The 22,792-nt window shown below is 20.9% G+C and overlaps 1 protein-coding gene across 1 annotated transcript in view; it reads left to right on the plus strand.

The window, feature by feature from the left end:
- LOC105363366 (apoptosis-stimulating of p53 protein 2) overlaps positions 1 to 22,792 on the plus strand; it is a 54,956-nt gene that overhangs the window by 14,144 nt on the left and 18,020 nt on the right. The window contains exons 3-4 of the mRNA XM_011501032.1: positions 16,929 to 17,069; positions 19,104 to 19,230. Coding sequence (XP_011499334.1) covers positions 16,929 to 17,069; positions 19,104 to 19,230 — 268 coding nt within the window. The remainder of the gene's footprint in view (positions 1 to 16,928; positions 17,070 to 19,103; positions 19,231 to 22,792) is intronic.

The following is a 22,792-nucleotide window of genomic DNA, read 5'->3' on the forward strand; positions in this document are numbered from 1 at the left end:
ATATAATTTATATTAAATTACAATAAAACTTTTCGAATAAATCTCTATCTTTACTAGTAATATCTTTTTAAGTACTTAAAATTAGAAGTGTAATTAAGAGAATTGTTAAGTAATATTTTAAAAATAAAAATATACGTTTACTGTGTTTAAAATTACTTAAAATTTATTGAATTTATAAATTAAATACTTTTTGATAATTAAATTATTATATTAATTTTACAAATACATTAAAAATCCTTTTTTTAATCAATAAAATACTTGTTTATTGTGTTGATTTGTGTTTATTTGCATATTGATTTAGATTTATATAAATTTTCTTTTAAAACGCATAAAATAAATATGGAACTATTATCATCAATAATTTTGTTCAATGAAACAGATAAATGAAAAATAATCGCTTCAATAAAGTAATTAAGTTTTTTTTTAATATAAAATAACATATCATATTTATTTTAATATACAAAAAGCAATATACAATATAGCGTAAAGATTGTTTTGTGCTATAGATGTTTAAGAATATATAGGAATAAGCTTACTCGGGTGTTTAGTGCTTTAGTATTGTGTAATTTAAAAAGAAAATTGAAATCAGAGAAATGGATCAATCAGTATACGTGACAGAGAATGATTTAAAATATCTAAAGACTATCACAGAAATCAGTGAATCTTTGGCTGGAACTAGTGATGACGATGAAAGTGAAGGTCACCCCGTATCCGTTGCCATTGCCGTCAACATTGACGAATTTGACATCAAAGGAGTTCAATATTTTATTGTTGACAACTCACCAATGGCCAAATTCAGCCGAAGCATTAAATGTACTTACAAGAAAGTAAATATCATAAATCAAACTGTAGGTCAATGGCAGTTATGATAATTACAGTAACTCTGCTCTGTTTTTCATAGTCTACCATTATTACTAAACCATTGTGTATATGGTTTGTAAATCATTTATGTTATTTTCAATATTAATAAAAAATTACATTTTTTATTTTTATTTTTTATTTTCAAAAAAATTTTTTTTTTTAATTTAAATGAATGTATTTTAATTTATATAATTCTTAAATTAAGCTGTTACATCAATTTGCCTGCTACAACAATTACATGATATTAAAGAATTTTGTTTAATTTTTTGTAATAGTTTTTCATATTCTATATATAGCTTTAATAAACATAAGCATTATTTCAAATAAAAATTCGAAATACGTTTTAATGAGCACGATGTACATTAAGAATATTCAGTTTAAACTGTGGTTTATCCACCTTATGCATATGTCGAACTCTTAATGAAGTATTAACCTATTTAAAGACGAATAGGAAAAGAACCACAAAAAGACAAAACAAGAAGACAAATAACAGTATTGATGCAGTTCCCCTTGATATAAGCGAATACATAGTTGTGTATTAAATATATTGAAAAATATTGAAGAAGTCTAATTTTTTACGAAGTAGATTAGTTTTCCTACAATGTCAAGTGGTAATGACGTTTTTCAAATAAATTATTAGACTACATTCACTACCTGCTTTTGACGAGAAAAGCTATATTAAATTATATTAAGGCGATGATATCTAAAAACGACGTTACTTTCACCTTGAAAATAAATATAATAATATTAATTTAAAATAAAATAAAACATTGATCAAATAATATCGTATAAGATTTTATTATTATACAAAATTTTGTAAATCAAAATAAAAAATCGAAGGTATAAAGTAAATTTTTTTATTAAATATTACCTAAAAAGTCGTCGTATTTGTAATTTGATATATATAAAAAACGTTTGATTAGCTTCAAATACCTTTATTAATCCAATTTTTTAATTAAATAACAAAGCTATCATTTACATTAAAGTAAAAGTTCATTTATCCTTTAGAAATCACTTTTCTTAATTATTATAAGTTTTAATTAAAGAAAAAAAAAGTTTCATAATTATTTAATTGTAATACCTACAAAATTTTATATAAAATTCAATATAGGAGAATGAATGTGTGACTTCGAAAACACATTTTAATAAAATTTATAATAACCCAATGAAAAATATCTTAAAAATCTGTAGATACCAATAATTATTTGTTTATAACAATACTTATTTATTAAATTAAATTGTCAATAGCTAAATAGTGTGAGGGAGAGACTTTAAACTTGATAACTTTTCACAATCATTTTCTTACAAATTGTTTTTTAGTAGTAAGCAGTATCAAGTAAGTATATATGTTATGATAAAAAATTTGAATATGTGTACAATATTAAACCAATTCTACCTTTAATTTGAATTTTTATTTTTAATACATTTTTTATATAATTTTTAGCATTATTTATTGTATTACTTAAGTTTATTTTTAATTGATATATTTACAAATATATGACGTCTTATATTTTAGTAAGATAAACAGGATTTTAATTTGTTATATTTAAATAAATATTTAAAAAAGGGAAGTGAAAATAAGCCAGTTTGAATGCACATGCCAACGAATAATAAATAATAAATAATAAATAAAAAATTCATTAATAAATTAATTATAGACTTTTTAGTAGTATATAGTAAATGTATCAGAAATATAAATAAACAGCTAAATTGAAAGAATTAATATTTATTTAACAAATAAATAAATTGTATAATATAATATATATAAATGAAATATACCTATTACGATGACATTAATTTCTTTAAACTATATATATATATATATATATATATATATATAAATTAATTTATTTTTTTGTAAATTTATACATTTAAAAGTGCTCTTTAGAATTTTCCCTAAGGTGCGGGTATTAAAATACTAATTTTTACTTTTCTCAATTTTAATTTAACGATTGATAGTTTGTGAATATGAAAGGGAAATTAAAAAATTATAATTTGTATATAAAACGAAAAATAATGTAATTCTAAAAATACATTGTTATCGTACTCACAAATTATTGATCATAGTAAATGAATAATTACAGTGCCTCATTAATTTATTTGCAATTATAAATTAAAAAATATTAGCATTTTTAATAGATTTTTACAAATGAAGTTTACATTGATCAAATCATAAAAAAAAATTTTAATGTACCCAACAACCATTAGCCAATTACTATTTGAGGCTTACTTTGAAAACCTAACGATAAGTAATACAAAGTATCGCAAATATTGAAATCTATATTTTATTATTTTATTTAATAGAATGTAATTTTTAAATTCAATTTTTTTTCTTATTCTTGAACAATTTTTCTTTTAATATATCGAATTAATGTCATTTATTAATTAGGTAAATTAGCTCCTCATAAATTCTTATTTTTTGCTTTTAATTCCATTTGTTCAGTTATTTTAACAAATAACAAGTATTTCTTGTAAATTGTAGATAACATTTATGTTTTATTAATTTTCATATAAAAATAATTATAATGCTATTCATAAATTCAATGAATAAATGGTATTTTACAATTCTAATATTTATTTTGAAAACTTTCTATCATTTACAATATAGTAAAAGAATATATTATTTAAAATTATTATTAAAAAAAGTTTTGAACTACGATTTGTACACATACATCAATGCACTGTATTCATAAACAAAAATTTGTATAAACTTAATAAAGATTATATGTTTATAAAGTTTATAAATAGAAGCTTATAGAAGCATATAAATTTATATATATTATTTTAAACACTCTTATTTGTTAAAAACTACCCCAATTTATCTGCATCGATTGTTTGTTATAATATTATGTAATAGAAAGAAAATGATTAATATTATAGAAACATTTAAACGAAAACATAATAATATATATTTTATATTAATATGTTAAATATCGTTATAAATTATATATCTGATAAATTCATTATGTGAATATCAACTTGTTTCGGGAATGAGAGAATAATATGCAGAAAAGTATATCTAAAATTTTTAAGCTTAATTATCACTTAATTGAAGTCCCTTGTCGATTTTATAAAGTTATCTATTAAATTTAATTTCTTGAAGCATCTAGAATCAAATAGATTATTAAAATGGTTCGTTCAATCGATTCTGACAAGGACAAATGATATATAATGAAAACAATAGTGAAGTTTGAGTCTAGATAAGTACATACGACAAATATTCACTCCTGCTTTCACTGCTTTCACTTCTTTCTTATTGAATACAAGAGAGATGGAATATATCATTGCAAAAATCACAATCTAAATGCATTGACCGAAATTGCTTTTTATCAAATACAAAATTATTCTAAATAAATAATTATGTAAAAATATTAAACACGTACAAAATATAGTGAATATAATTGAAATATAATTAATTAGTAAAAGTATAATAAATATATCATAGATAAAGACACATATTAATCGATATAAGGTATTGTTTATTACTACTAATTAACGATTATCCTTTCCTAGTTGATAAATAAGTTTTGAATATGATTAAAAAATTATTTTTTACTATTTCTTTATAAATATATAGTATGAAGTTCATCGTCTTAAGTAACTTCCTATTGTACGTTGTTAGATCACCACGTTCCTATAGTTACGTACCTGACCGTACAAACCTGACAGTTCTGGGTATATGTATATATCTCTTGCGTTCAATAAGATCTGAATTATGAATAAGGCTTCAATCGCGGCTACCTTTCGTCGTTAAAAACCTTCATTTTTGTGAACTTTGGTTGATGCATAAGCAAGTACTTACATCAAAACACAATAGCGTAGAATTTTCCGTGATTAATTATTCCGTTGCTTCTTACTTATGAGTATTCTTCGCTTTAACATCAAATTTAAATTAAAAAAATGTTTAATACCAACAAATTATTTGAAACAATTTTAATTTAACATCATTTTTAAACGCTTAAGTGTTTAAAAGACTTAAATGTAATATATTTTTAATTCGATTTAATGCTAGAAAATTATCAAGCTATAAATATATTTAAAAGTATTCTACACATAATGGATAGCTTGTATATAAGAATTAATTTAATAAAAGACATACATCGGTTAATTAAAATTATTTTTTTAAATCAGAAAATATTTTGATTATATATATATATATATATATATATATATATATCGCGAAGAGCACAAAATCATATCTTTTTGTAAATAAATATTTTAATTATTGAGTAAATTTGCTTCTATTTATATTTTGAAACCTTCCATAAATAATAGTTTTAATTGTTAAATTTTAATAAGCTGAATATTTTTTTAAAATGTCTTTATAAAAGCTTTTATGAATTACACATAGTAAAAATACGGCATGCAAGATTTCAAAACAGTACATTTTAACTGGTTAATATAAATATTACAAGGCATTAAAAGTAATATAAAAACTCCGTATTGCATTTTAATCAAACTATTTTCATAAAATTATTATGAATATTTCTTCATAAAATTAGTATGAATTGATGTAGTTGACAAAATAAATTAATTATATTACAAGTACCTACTTTCTATTTTTGGTGATTTAGTTAATGTGCTTCATATATACATAATTACCTACTACTAATAATATTCCATAAGCAATTAGTGCAATTAACAATAGTCGAATAATTATTATCTTGGCGTGTGCGATTACATATTTTAAATTAATTTAAACATGTAATTTTATAATATTACTTACGTAGTATATATATGTTGTAGTATAAAAAAAAATATATATATATATATGTAACATATGACTTTCGTTCTATTAAAAATTAAATTATATAAAATGAAATACTAAGTATTGTAAGTATTCTAATAAGTATTGTTTACTTTTAATAATATATTATAACTATGTCATTTTGATAGAGTATTGTTTACTTTTAATAATATATTATAACTATGTCATTTTGACTGATCAAATTTCAATATAAACACATGATTTACATTCAGATGTAATTATTATTATAAGATTTTTTATTCGTAGAAACTTACTTCTAAATATTGCATTATTTAGCATGTCTTTAATTAACAAAATTGATTTATATAATGTTGAACTGTACAAATAAAGAATAAAATTTTAAAGATTAATTTCAAATCTTATATTTTATTTCATTATTAATTAATTAATCGATTTATAATTATAAATTTTTGTGAATTTTATTAAAAATATATAATATATCAGCGAATATAAAATATTTTGATTTTGACAACATATATTTTGGAAAATCATGTATAAAAAACTCTGAACCAAATATGTACTATATTGAAGATATTTAAATATCAGCAATAAGTTTTTGCTTATAGCGGACCATATGCCAAGACGTAAAAGTATATAATATTAGAGCAACAGGTTCTCGAGCAGTAGATTTGTGGAAAATCAAAATATTGGTTTGAAAAAATGTAGAGAAAAAATATGACAAGCAATTAAAGGAACATACTATTCAACTTTTACGATTTACTGTTAAATTTAATAACTATTAAATTTAATACGAAATATTAAAATGTAAAACATGTAGGATTATTTCATTCGCGCATTATGATTACTTAAATGTAAAATTCTAGATTATTTGCTTTATTGAACAAATAGTATATATTTAGTAAAAAATTATTGAACGCGTAGAACTATTATTATGTTGCAATTTTGATTATGGGCTGATATAAACAGATGAAAGTGAATTGGAGAATAATGTACACATAGATGAAGTGAAACTAACCAGATAATATTTGGATTCATTCACAACGTTTAAGAGCTAACTCTCCAAATTTAAAGTAGATATCGCATATCTTTATAAAACTAAAAATATGTCGTTTAAGTATGTATTTAATAAAATTATTTTCCTAATAACATACACTGAAGTTTGCGAAATATAAATATAAAATTTCCAATAGAACAATTGAAAATTGAAATATTATTTTTAAATTACAACAACAAAATATTTTATAATACTTAATGCAAAACCCCTGTTTAATGTAGGTCTATTCTATTTCTGCAATAAGTTTGTAGTAAAGACAGTATACATAGGTTATAAATAAGTTAGAATAATTGTCGCTATAACAAAAGCTACAATCAGTACATTTAACAGCACATAAGTACGGAATTTTCTATTCATTTATAAAAAAAACCTGTGTATTAAACAGTTAATCTATCCACATATTTAAGCTACTTGAATCTGGAAAATAAGCAATAAAAGATATAAAGAAAACCACAAAAAAATACTTATAAAATAGAAACTAGAGGCAATACTATTTTATAATTTATATTTTATAATATACTTAAAACTTAAGTTTAAATTTGCACTTCCTTCTTTATGCTTACTTTTTCTAATTTTCTTTTATAAAATTATATAATAAAATAAAAATTTTAAACAAAGATATATAAATGTTATCAAATATTAATTGAATGCTCTATTTATTTTAATGTGCTTATTACAATTTTGTACTCTCTTAATTTTAAGTTTCTATTATAAATAAAAATAGTACTTCATTATTCATTTACTTTTTGTTCAGTAATAAATTTGTAATATAAAGATTGGAGCCACATAGCAGAGTGCATTAATTAAATCCATTCTTAAATCCATATCATAGTTGTATACTTTATTGATGATATTTCATATGATAAAGACCAAAAGTAAATGTTATTATTATATAAAAATTTACATTATATCTATGTTTAATATATTCATATAAAACGGCAATTAGTAGATAACTTTGTTTTTTATTGTTTAATATATATTTTGTCTTTTTAATAAATAAATTGAATAAATTTACATTATTTAATAGAATCACTTAAATATTATTAGATTAAATAATACATTAAAATTATTAAACAGATAATATTATAATAAAGTAATTAAATAAATAAAAATATAGAGATATTTACATGATTGAATGCTCGTTTTGGATAAAGAACTTTTTAAATTTATTTTAAATTTTTAATTTATTCTACCGTATTGCGAACATAAATGAATTATTATTAAATTTCCAATGAACATTGATTATTTGTGTAATTTCTTTTCTTTATATAATAAGTAAACTATATTTATTGAAAAAAATTTCAAATTAATAGACATTTATTAAAAAATATGAACGTACTTTGGTTATGTACATATAATAATTTATATTTATATATTTATATAAATCAAATATATATACATATTTATCCAGGAATGTATAAAATAAAAAATATCTATTATTTATACTAAAAAAAAATTACAAAAATTATAAACTAGAGGAGAAACCTAAATTTATAGTAATTATACAGATGTTAAAAATGCATACAAAACAAATAATTTGATTTGACTAATATTCGTTAAAAATTAATAAATCTGAAATAAGTAAAGTAAAAAATGTAATGTTTTTCTTTGTTATTTTGCTCTAATTTTTTAAGAACTATTTTATAGAAAGTTATGATACTTAGAAATTTACGATCATTTATTAATATAAATTTATATAGTATCGTTTGTAGATTTTTACGTAATTGTTAATTGATCATCAACTCTCTTATTATACAAATTTTTTCACACCTAACTCCGTATTTGTAACATATAATTGTTTATTCTATATGAAATTATTAAAACTAATGCAATAAAGCTACTTATTGGAAATATCAGAAAACAGAATTGTACAATAAAATGCACAAATATTATGAATTAATGTTAAATATTGTATTTTAATACAATATTACAATATACAATATACATATACTTACAATATTAAAGTATCAAATTGCAGATCATTTTCTCGGCAAGTGTGTGTCTAAACCAGGTTAATAATAAATTAATAATTATATTTTAATTATGTTAAATAAAAAAAATATGCAACAATATTTTTTTTCCAATTACATTTTTTAAATATTAATTGTATGAATTATATAGAATGTACGCTATAATGTTATATAGAACATAACGCGCGTGCGTATGTGTTTAAGGAAACGATGCTTGAGCGAAGTGCAAAATGCACGTACGCATGATCAGCAAGTTTTGGGAATCCGGCGGCAATGGCGGCGTTAGCAGTAGTGTTAGCGAGAGAGGAGGCCCCCTTCTCTGTCACTAGTAGAAAGAGGCGCGCACTCAGTTGTCTCTCCGGTAGGCGAGAGTGAACTAGTTGTTATTCCCAGTCACCTTCTCCTGCTTTATCATAGACTCATTCGAGTTTTCCGGTATTCGACGCAATCATTGCTGATCCCTGTTTGACGAGCTCAACTATCAGCTCCAAGCTCTCTCCACTGCCCCAAGCTGCTTTTCCTCGCACTCCTCCATATGCACGAGCACCGGGGATCGGCTGTCGCTCTCCTACGCAACAACGACCTGCCCGCCTCCAGATGAGTAAGCAGTAGCAACTTACTCTACGTGCCTCTTTCTTTCCAACAAACTATGTCCACACTACTTTCAATTTCTTGAAGTCCTTTTCATAACAGAGCTTACGTCTGATCACAATTTTCGCGGGTTACAGACACATTCACCTAGCATATTACATGCTGCTTAAAGTAAAATCGTTCATCTATTCGTCTCTCTCTCTCTCTCTCTCTATATATATATATATATATATATCTTTCTCTTGTCGTCTTATCATCCAAACTGTTAATTATTGATATTGTAAATATAATTAAAAAATAAATGGCTACTGAAAACTGGTTTTCTGAATTTCCAATTTAAAATATATTATCAAAAAATTTGTTTATCACAATGTATTTACTTACATCTGCTCCCATACCAAACAGTTACTATAATTTACAGTTTAAACATTTAATTCAATGAATACTCTCACTTGTTCCTGACCAATTACAAAAGAAATTAAATCTTACACTATTCTTTACTGTTATTAAAAAGATAAAAAACATTAACGTATAACAATTGAAAGCCAGGTACGATCTAAATTATAATTTCAAAATTATAGCATTCATGAAAATATTATTACTTTGAATAAACAATCTGAAATGATTATTCAAAGTATGCTTACGAACATATTTTTTGTATATTTTGATTTTAACTATTATAAAATAAAAATTGTTTATAAATTAAGGCAAAATTTTAAATGTCTTTTAGACCTTATCAAAAAACATATTTTGTAATTTTAAAAACAACTTATATATATTTACAAATTTTCTTTCTTTTTTTTATTATTTAAAAATAATATCTGATTTGGTGAACAAATAAATGTATTATATGTTACTAACACGAATTGTAAATGTTGTATAAGTAAAATAATTTGAAATATTCTTAAGTTATTCTCAAATTTTAATTAATAATTTAATCAATTAAAAAATTTATGATTTATGTAATAAATTGCTTAAAATACTGACTAAAAATCTACACATTTGTTTACATTATATATATATATATATATATATATATATATATATTTAAAATATAAACAATCAGTAAATTATTATTATTTATAAAAAGAAATTTTGAGCAATGGAGATTTTAAAAAGAATGAGCCTCCTATGGAAAATACTCTAAATGAATAAAATATTATTTTTAAGTATTTATTTATTCTTAATTTTTGTTCAATTTTTTATTTTGTTTATTTATAAATTGTAATTTAGCTAAAATATGTTTGTCCATTTTCAATCAAATTTTATATTTTATTATTGAAATATAATAAATTATGTATTAAAATCAATTATTTATTTAAATAGAAATTATTTCATTAAAAAAAATATTAAATAATCATGCTTTAATGTAAATATTTATTTTATATGGACATTCATGTTGAATATACAAAAATATATATAGAACTGAAATATTTTTAAAAATATTTATATATTCTGCGATTAAATGCTTTACAAATATAAAATATACAAATTTAAAAGAAATTAGTAAAGGATACTTTAAATTAATAAAATAAAGTGTAGTAAATATGCAAAGAAATATGTAAAAAAGACAAGTAATTATATATATTCGAATGAAAAACTGTATTTTTTTTAGAATATATTTTAAAAAATGTAATACTGTAATTAATTACAATGCAATAAAGTTTTTTTTATAATATTTATAAAATTATATAAATTAATTGACTACGAATAATTATTCTCCCACAAGCATTAAAAAGGCATACTAAAATTTGTTGCGATTTTGATAGTTACTAAAACATTATTTTATTTAAACAGATATATATATGTAACAAATAATTATTATATTCTTGATTATGTAACTATAATCAGGCATATTATTTTAAAATAATAATTTTATACTTGCTAATTGGAAATATAGGTATTTATATTGCATAGTAGTTAATTTCATAATTTTAATAAACATTTAAGTCCTTTACCTATTTTATTTTATTTTGATTTATGATAACAAATAATTCAAATGTGTTCTTCTGCTCTTTCTTAATTATATTTCTTCTTAATTATATTTAATATTATATCTCATTTTTTAAAAGTTAGAAGTTAAGAATTAAAAGTTTTTTCTAAACTTTTTGATATTGTTTTAGTGTATATTTACTGCTTTTTCTTTTTCTTATTTACAATACTTGTTTTTTCACAACTATATGTAATGGAATAAATTTAAAATTTATATATTTAAACATCAAAGCTGTATAAAGACCGTGTAAAAATACTTGATTTTTTTTATGAAACGGTTTTTGGATGTATTAGAAAATAGAAATTTTTATGTTAAAAAGAAAGAAATAAGAAGACTACGTTATATAAATTCTAAATAAAAAAAATCAATTTATTTATTACAGAAATTATAAATTTATATTTTATAGAACTTTGCCATTCCAACAGAATTAAAGAAATTGTACTTGAAAATTTCTTTATAATGATTTCAGTTGAATAATATAAATTTAAAATCGAATTTTTAAATTCTCATTCATTTCATTTTATCGTTTGACTTTTATTAACGAAAGTTTATAAGTTTCAATCATTTGGACTTCTTTACAAATAGTTAGTTTTTATAATTAATAAAATATTTGAAAAAATTATATGATTGTAAAATATTTAAGAATTATATTCATTACTAAAATAGTATTGGAACATATATAACAATATTCCAATAATTTATGGGAAAACTTGAATAATATTATTTGAAGATATATTACAATAATAAGGTATATAAATACTTATTACCTAAGATTTAAAGTTGAATTCTTAAAAAATATCTAGATTATGTTTGAGTAAGAATATTATATTAATCAGAATAAAATGTGTTTATTATAAATCATCTATATATGTGTATATGTTATTTTTTTGTCAAAAAATTATTGCTTATATTATTTTTCCAAAAATATTGTTATTTTCGTTGTTATTTGTAAATATTATAATTTGTCTTAGATTCAGTACGTTATAATAATTTTTTTTGATGTGATAAATTGTTTTAAAAAACTTGTTTATATAAAAGATTTACTTCATTCTTGCATACACAATTATGTAAGTGAAATGAGCTCATATTGAATTTAATACTTTTTTACTTAAATTATGTTATTTCTTAAACTCGATTTGTTTTTTTCTATTTACTTTCTAGGTAGAACTTTATAAGAAAGATATAGTGTATCTATTTTATTATAATCTTATGTAATATTTATTGATCTATTAATATTATATCAGCTGCATTATTATATTATCCAACCTTTGCTCGCGTATTCTATTTTTGTAGTTACTATTGCCTTTTTTTAATTAATAATTGTAATATGTTAATTTAATTTAATTTGTTTATAATTTATTTAAAAAGTATATTATAATTTATGCAATTCACTTAATGTTTTAATTTAAGATTCGTTTAAAATAATATATATTTTAGCTATTATATTTATTTTTGAAATATTAAGTTTGATCAAAATGAAATAATAATAAAATTTAAGTACAAATTCATCGTATTGGCTATGAATGTAAATAAATATTATGATTGTTTATTATTATAAATATCATATCTTATATTAAGTCACACCTAACTACCTTTCAAATTCCAATGCATGATAATAAAAAATTAATATTTGCAATTTTCGATAATCAAACAAATGAAAATCTTGTATGTTACAAAGTATTGATCTCATTACTCAATTCGTCATTTGTTTTCTTTCAAATATTAGTTTAATTTATTTCAAAATTTCTACCTATTTATTAGATTTAGAGAAGATAATTTTGAAAATTAGAATAAGAGACTGGTTTAGTATTTCAGAAATATATTATATATTAAATGAAAAACGCTAGTAAATCGATATTACGTGAAATTCTATTATTTTTAAAAATTTCACAATTTAAAATGCATATCTTGGTCTGCAATAGAGTTAATGTATTGATATAATAATCCAAAAAAATCTGTTTTTTTATCTATCACTAATACGCCTGCTTATGTGCATATTGTATTATAATAGGACTATCGAGTATCTACTATTTACGTAGTTACATATATAAAAACTGATAAAAAAAACGATTAAATGTTAAATTTTTTAAAGATCATATTGAATAATATTCGTAACTATCAACAAGTCCATTGCTGATTTAATTCTTTTTTTTCACGATTATCACGGGCGTCAGGGATTTTGGTAGTAACTCAATAGGGTCTACGTCAAAATATTGTCCATGTACTAACATTAACTTTGGCAGACTATCAAAATGACAGAAACACGGAATGGCAAACATGTAAATTATGCATCTTTTAAGTATTTATAAATATAAAATTACTTAATATTGTATGTAAACTGCATTTATTTGTTTCTATTTATACAAATTTTTTATAAAAAATATTTTTGATTATTATAATACGTTTATTGTTAAAATTTAAGAAAACATTTATACATAATTTACATTATAATTATAGCAACATTTAAAAATAATCATAATTATAATTATATTATAATCATAAATATTAGTTATGTTTATCATAATTATTAGTTACGATTACATATTAGTGATACGATACTTGAAGATACCTAAAAAATCAACGATATTGACTATTATTACAAATACCGTTATTATTATTAATGTTATTACTCGTGTTAATTTTACTATGTTTTTCTAAAGTCAAAATTAATTATATCACTATTATAAAAAAATAATTTCTACTTTATACCAAATATCAATATATTATATTTATTTCTTATACTACTTCAGTTTGATTAATTTAATTATTAAAATAGGAAATTTAGAATTTTTCATTTAATTACTATTCTCTAAATTTTTTTATTTCTTTTAAAAATTTTCGAAGTATTTTATTTTAAGATTTTAAGAAATTATTTAATATTTGTAAAGGAACTAAATTATTTATATTTTTGTATCAAATGTAAAGAATATAAAATATAGAATTCATAGGTGATTTTAAATGATATGAAATTATAAGCACAAATATTTGCAAATATGTATCAAGAGAATAAAAATATAAATATTTTAGTACATCCAAATTTTTTTCATATTATTTTATTAGCGAGTAATTAAAAAATAGTAATATTTCATAGATATAATAAAAATTGATAACATTTTTATTTTGATAACAGTAATAATTTTATTCTATATCTTTAAAAAAACTTTTTTTTTAAACATGTAGAAGCTCTTCATTAACGAATATAATAAATCTAAATTTCCATAAATAGTCGTTTAATACTGATAACTTGACCTTATGAAAGAGATGAAGCTTTTTGTTTGGATGATACGAAGACAGTTGGTAAAGTTGTTAGTTATTATGTATCCTCAAAAATATTGTTGAGCCGTGCACTCAAAAGAAAAAACAATATCTATGAAAAATTACACACTTTTATTTAGTGAAATATATCATTTTTAAAATATTGTTTGTATAATATAATTAATTTTTTATTTTCTATATTTCCAAGGTAGACAAATGAATAATAATTAAATATATCCAAGCAAAATTTATTGAAATGCAAAGGTGAAACTGACACTGATAAATACTCTTACTCATTTATTTTTTAACTATAATTAGTAATATAAATTACTCAAACACTCAAACTCAAACACTCACTCATTTATTTTTTAACTATAATTAGTAATATAAATTAAAAGTTGAAATTGCAATGAAACTAAGTGTTAGTTATTTAACAAATCATTTACATACTGTAATAAATTGTGAAATGATCTTCGTCTTAAGATTTTAATAAAAATGTTAGCAATCGGTTGTAATAGTAATTGGTCAGTATATATATTTAAAAAGGAATACCTATAAATTTTACGAAGTCCTTTGATATATGTAATTGTACTAGTAGCTAACATTTTTAACTCGAATAAATACAATGGTTGTGCAGTAGCGAAGAGCATCAGCGCTACTCAGTGGCACATAGAAATATGTACTTTCGAGTAAAGTTTTTCATATATTATCCTATTTATAGCATTCCACATAAAGGCTCAGACAAATAGTGTAAAATACTTTAGAATTTTAAATACAAAATAAATGTTCAACCTTGTCTAACCTGGCTGAATAGGCAGTCATTCATATTTTACGTTAAATGTACTAGTCGATTGCGTCGGAGCATCAAAGACTGCAAGAGCATTGCTTAAATGTATTTTTAATTCTTTTCAGACTAGTGCCATTTCGATTTGTGATTATACAGTGCCAATTCAATATTGCCGCTCATTTTTAACTAATATATTCTGCAATTTCAAATTTTTAAATATATAAATCAATATTGTAATAGTTCATTGTAGAAAAACTAGTTTAATATTGAAATATTTAATCTTAATAAAAATACAAAAATGAATTACTTTATTAGATTTTAAAAATCAAATTTTATATCCGTAACTCTTAATTACAATGAATTGTAAGTTTGGACAAATAATAAGAATTTATTTTTCGAACAGATTATTCATTTTTAATTATTTGATAATCTCATATAAAATATAAAATTTGAGATGCCAATCTAAGAATAAATTTTGTTGTAATATTTATACGAGCACGATATAAATGTAATTTGTACTCAATTAAATATGAAATAAAAAATTCGAATAACATATTATATAAAGACATATGGTATTTTCATTTTAAATAATTTTGAATTAAATATTTCATTAAATTTATTTAATTTAATTAAATACTCTTTAATTTTATTTTTAATGAAACTTATATTGAAACTGAAAAATATGTCAATAATTTAATTTTAATAATATTTTGTAAAATCGTCCCGTTCTTATTTTAGTTTTTTATGTTTGAAATAATTTTATTATTAAAATTTGTTAATAATTGTTTAAATAAGTGTAAATAACAAATATGAAAATAGTTAGATATAGTAATTAGAAATATTCTAATGTTTATTTGTTATAATGTTATATATCATGAAACTATATGTAACAAAATAATAAATAAAGAAAATCGAATCAAAACATAATATAATAAAAGCGTGAATTTTAAATATTATTTATTTCTTAAAGTTACTAAATTAAAAACTTTTCAAATATTGAACTTTATTAAAATATTGTATATATTGTTATGTAATAAGTATAATTTTGAGCTCTAAATTTTTATGGACATTTTGTAAATATATATTAATCTGTTTCGTTACTCATTTTGCAGAAAGCTAAAAAGTTATAGCTTTTTGTTATTATCTTTAAAGAACTCTCCCCCACATTACCTTATTATTATCATGCAAATCATGCATATTATTATCATGATATATAAATAATACTTTAGATTATAATTGTAATAAAAAATTATTATTAAAATGAAAAAAAGATTCAAGTCTATGTGAAAAATATTGTAGGCTACTCAATCTAGTTGTATGAAATTTAAAGATTAAAAATTGAAATCTTGCTTGTTTGTCTTTTATATCACTAATATTCAAATAGATTTTTTATTTTCATTGTTATTGTATCTATTTCGTATAAAATACTATTTTTTCTTATTAAAATTAAAATGCTTATGTATTAACAATCTAAGTATTGTAGGAAAAAATTTTTATCTTTATGAGCATTATTATACAAATATAAAAATTATTTTGTTACATAATGTTAGTAAATAGAAAAAGTTTAAGCATATTTTTATTTTATTTGTTAGATTTGTACTTAATACCTTTAAGGTTGCTGAGAATATTGACTCCTATTACCACGTCCAATAGCCAGATAATATCCTAAAATTGTGTTTTTATTACAGTTACCAGTGGGCGGGGGCGGTGCCGTGCTGGTGCTTAGCGAACTTGAAAGCATGGCGGCAAGGCAGCAACGCGAAATCGCTCAACAACGTCGTCTCCTAGAACAGCGTGAAGCTCGACTTGCTGTCCTTCGAGGTGCTCAGGTGAGTCGATTTTTAATACAAATATATTAAAACTAAATTATATTTATATTCACTTAAATACACTGTATAATTCAAATCAAAATGTTTTTTCTCTTTTAAATCATTCTTTATAGAATATGTACAAAATATCTATTAATAACGATTTAAAAGATTTTAATAATATTGCATGAATTGAATATATATAATTAAATGTATTCATAAGAGCAAGAATTTCTATAAACGTGTGAATGTATTACTTTTTAATAAAATAAGTAATTCTTTCTAAAATTATGTTCAACGAAATACATAATAAATTTAATAATCTCAATCTGAATATAACTTAAAAGATTTGTTTTAATATTTGTAAATATATAATATCAGGAATATAACAATTCATTACATAAAAAAGATATATTTCTTAACAAAAAATTTCCTTTTTTTTGCATTAATTTAAAATAAAATATTTTATTGTTTATAAATTTTTTATATAAGTTACAAATCATCAATGCTCTAAAGTAAGATATATTTGAAATACAAAAACTAGATCAAATATTACATCCATATATTCTAAAAAATCTTTCTAAATGCAGATTTTAGTTTTCATGAGTGTCTTAATATTTAAAATAACACCAGAATCAATATAAATAGTTTATTTAAAATAAGCAATTATTTTATTTCTAATTCAGATTCCCAATGAATTTAGTGTAATTTAGTGTATTCAGCAAATGTTCACTCTCTGATAATTAAATTTATGTGCAAAACCATTAACAAAAGTTTTTATACAAGTAACACATTTGTGATCGATTAAAAATATTATTAGACTAATTTATATTTTTATTTGAATTTAATATTTTTTTATAATATTAGATTTTACATAATATTAACATTTTTTTTATTATTTTTTCTTATTCAATAATAATTCAATATTCAATATTCAAAAATAAAATTTCGATAAAATTCATCTTTTAATAAACAATCTGTAAAAGTTTATTTTAAACTATTTTATTACTATAGGACATCTGTAATTCTAAAATTACCAGCTCTGATGTTAATTAATTAATTAATTAATTTAGTCTCATTAATTTATTGCATTTTGATCATAATACAATAAAAAACAACTACCTATTATTATAAGAAAATTTAACATTAAAATACTTAATAATCGCTAAGATAACTTTTTGACTTTTTAAATCAAACATTATTCAAACATTTTTTTACTTAAATTATAAAGATAATAGACAACAAAATGCTCTTTACTATTTATATAAGAAAGGAGTAAATATTTATAAATTATACTTGTTATTTTTTTGTTAACTTAAGTTTAATAATAAGATTTCTATAATGTCACAAAGAATACAAACATCATGTTTAATGACTTTTTAATTTTTAAATAAATGTGCACATAATTACTTTGTTAACCACTTCAAGATTGTGAAAATTGGGTCTTTTTTATTGAATATTGTATACAAAGAACTCTGTAAAATTAAAAAATGTTTTTTAAATATTTCAATTATATCTTAAGTATAAATTATGGAATGAAAATGAATTTAACTTAAAAAAATCATTTCAACTTGATAATAAAAATCTAAGTATTATAAAAAATATTTTATATACAATGTACATAGAGCTTTTTTTTGACTTCTCAATCTAAGTAGATATTTTAATATTTTATAAATTATCTTCAGTTTATATTATATATAAAATTATTGTATAGTAATTGTATAATCTATTAAAATGTAAATTATTTGTATTATTTATTTATTTGTACATAAAGCTTTGAATATCTATGTTATTGTATATACAAATTAATTTAGTTTGTGAATTACTTTTAATGAAGTGATGACTTTATAGACAAATTGATTTGTACTTTTATTTTTAGTAAGCTTCTTAATATCTTATTGAAAGTTTATTTAAACAGATTTCTGTAATAATTATCATTATGGTGTTAGCATTAATCAATCAAATTACATTCATATTATTTACACAGTCTATTTTTCATTTAACATTGATCCTTTTGTCATAGGTCTTAGAAAAAATTCAATTTGATTATTTCAGGAGCCGGCGCAACAAGACAGACTGGCACGGCTTAGACATCGGTTAGATCAGCAGCAGAGTAAATTAAACCGTCTACGACTTCTCAGATCTCAGACTGACGCTTCACGTGCGAACAATGCCACCCTTAGTAAGTATTTTTATGGGTATTAATTTATAATTTACGAATATTCATTTTACATTGTTTATTCTTACATTGATTATGTATATATATATGTATATATATATATATTTTGCAGTTCAATAAAATGTATCTTGTATAAAAATTTTAAAAGTTTCTTATTTATTTAAAGTTAATAATATACAAAAAAAAATTAAATAAAGTATTATCTTTCTTAGGAATTATTAATACATTTTCCTTTAAATTGAAAATCTAATATCTAAAGGGATAGTGGAAGAGAAAGGGAAAGTGAAAATAAATTAATTTAAATATAAAACTATTTTAGCATATTTCAATTTGTTTCATTTTAATTATTCTATAATAATATTATTTTTTTGAAAATTAATATTATGGGAATAAGTTTAAAAGAAAATCTAATATCAAAAGGGATAGTGGAAGAGAAAGGGAAAGTGCAAATAAATTAATTTAAATGTAAAACTATTTTAACATATTTCAATTTGTTTCATTTTAATTATTCTAGAATAATATTATTTTATTGAAAATTAATATTATGGGAATTAGTTTAAAAGAAAATCTAAGTATAATAGTATTTTTTATATTATTTTTTATGAATTCTTTTAAAACACCAATATTATTGTATAAAAAAATTGTATGATTTGTATGATTATAGTTAATTTAAGTTTTCAAACATAAATGTTTAAACAAATATTATAACAAAGTTTCGTTAAAAACAGCGATTAACTATATTAATATTTGAAATTAAATTAATTCTTTCACATTAAGCATTTTCAATATAAAGTCAATAAAAGTTTAATAGAAATAAATAAATTAGATCATCTTCAAATTAAACTAAAATATATTTATTGCAAAATCAATAATAAAAAAAAGAAAAATTTGGTCACCGGTGTGTATACATAATTTAATACATTTTAATTTTTTCAATTTAATTTTTTTAAATAATTTTTATAAATAATGTTTTTTGATTTTAGTAATTACAATTTTTTACATTTATTGCATTAAACAAACCTTATATCATTATATAATTACGATTTAAATCATTATAATAAATAAATACTAATTCATTGTTTTAAATATGCTCTATGCAAATTTTATTGACTCTTATTCTATTAATAATATTATCGTTTCTTGCTAATGAAACAATATCATCCAAAATATTATAAATTATATTAAATGTAACGGCTTTATAAATCCATTTGTTACAAATTATTACATATCAAATACTTTATTAATTACTGCTTAAATTTATGTTATCGTAATTAATGATTTAATACCTGTATTAAAAATTTAATACTTATGGCGTTTAACTTTAATTCTGTACTTTAATATATCGGCAGTAATAGGACTTTTTGCCTTGACAGCAAATTCTACTTATGCGGAGATTCCTGCTCTCATTACAAAGGCGGAATGCACTTACAAACACCCTGTTTCAATCCAGATTAACTGTTGGTAAGCCCTTGCGCGCATTTTCACATATCTTCTACTCTGGTCACGCTAATAAGCGACAAAAGCTTTTGTTTGATAAATTTAGAAAGTGCCATCCAAAAATATAAAAAATAACAGTCAGCGTGACAAAGTAGGAACAAATTATTATTTATTATTAGGCTATACCAGATGGGAAATTTATAGTCGATATATAAATAATTAAATTAATTAAAGGATCTTAACATTTTTGTAGCTTCTCGCATCAAGTATAGACAAATTATAATTCATATATGTTATTTAATATATATTTTCCAATCTAGAGGGACTCAATAAAATATAAGAAATGATTATTGTAAATACATTGTTAGATTAAAAGGAATTGACTAATCAGTATTCAGAAATTAGCCTCTTAATCGTTGATTTTCTAATTTTCCCTCTTTCTCTTTTTCATTTTATAATTTTCTCTTTAATTTATTCGTTTAAATCACGTAGTCAGTGCTGCAAGATAAGCCTAATTAAATATTATCTATCCTGCTTATAATCCTTTTATTATTCTAATACATACTCATTTCAAGGTTAGCTAGTCCTTCCAACTTTCATTTTCTGTAAGGTATAGGCAGTAAAGAATATATTTTAACCTTCTTTATTGCGAATGAATATTATTTAAAGAAAAATAGCTTTATTGACATGAATAATTTTGTTACCAGAAATTAAAAGATCAGGCGCACAACTTTTCCATGCAGTATCCGTATTTATATACTTAGAATATATTAAATATACAGTCTTTCTAACATAGTAATGATATATTTAATTAATTTGTTTTACAAAGTTCAAATCTAAGTTCATTTATCACCGATTTTGTTAAAAACCAACAATGAGTTAAAAAAATTTCTTGTTTGAAATTTAGTTATTTTTTGTTACTCTACACCGACTATTTATTAAAATATATGTTATAGCTAATAAACAAATTCAGAGATTTATAAAAAACTTTCTAATATTTTATTTAAATTATATTAAACATTAAAAATTATTTGTGAACAATAATTAAGTATTTTAAATATTTAAAATTATAATATAGAAATTCTAAATTGAAAACAAGATAAAAAAATATAAATCCATAAATAGGTATAAAATATATAAATTTATACTTTATAACTTTGAAAATAATACTTTTAATCCCTTGCAATAAAAAACAATGGAAATACTATTACTAATACTGATAAAAAATATATGATTTATAATTACTTTTTATATTATACAAATTGTTATAATAGTATTATTGCACTTTTATAATTATAATTATACATAAATTCATATTCTTATTATATTTAATTTATATAGATAAATTTGTAATTTATCTTAGACTCGTAAGATAAATTAAGTTACATAAAAATATTAAAAAAATAGCATAATAGTAAATAAGCAACATTTCAAAACCATAAATTTGAATTATAATTTAAAAATTTACCGAATCATGAATAAGTTTTAATGTTTTATTTAAAGGTAATGAAAAGACAAATAAAATTATAAATCTAAGTTTGATTTTACGATTGGTCTATTAGATGCGGCCTATCATATCAGATCGATTCTACCTTATACGCTATGAAAAAGTATGAGTCGCGGTTATATAATAACCATAAATTTTTCTCGTGGCTTCTAATACTTATATAATACTTAGTGGTTCATTTTCTGTATTGCCAACTTTTATTGATATATATCGCTTCCTCCTAATGCAATCAATTACACATTCTATATTTTTAGCCACTTTATTGAATATTTGATAAAATAAATTAAGTATACATTTTTATAATTTTAAATTAAATATTTTGTCAGGTTAATATGTTAAGTTAAATTTATGTAAATATATTTTAACTTTATTTTAAATATATTATAAAAAATAATGTATAATATATTACTTTTAAAAAGAAATATATACATTTTAATATTAAAAATAGGTTTTGTCCGTATACATAAAAGTATTGAATTTCAACAAAATAATAATAATAATTATTATAATAGAATTAATAATGTAGTTTATTATCAATTCAGTAAAAAATCAGTTAGAATTTTTGAAAATAACAATAATATTTATTGATTATGATTATTTGGCATGTATTTTTTCAAATTG

This window comes from Ceratosolen solmsi, unplaced genomic scaffold, assembly GCF_000503995.2.
Source record: "Ceratosolen solmsi marchali unplaced genomic scaffold, CerSol_1.0 scaffold27, whole genome shotgun sequence".
NCBI classification, from domain to species: domain Eukaryota; kingdom Metazoa; phylum Arthropoda; class Insecta; order Hymenoptera; family Agaonidae; genus Ceratosolen; species Ceratosolen solmsi.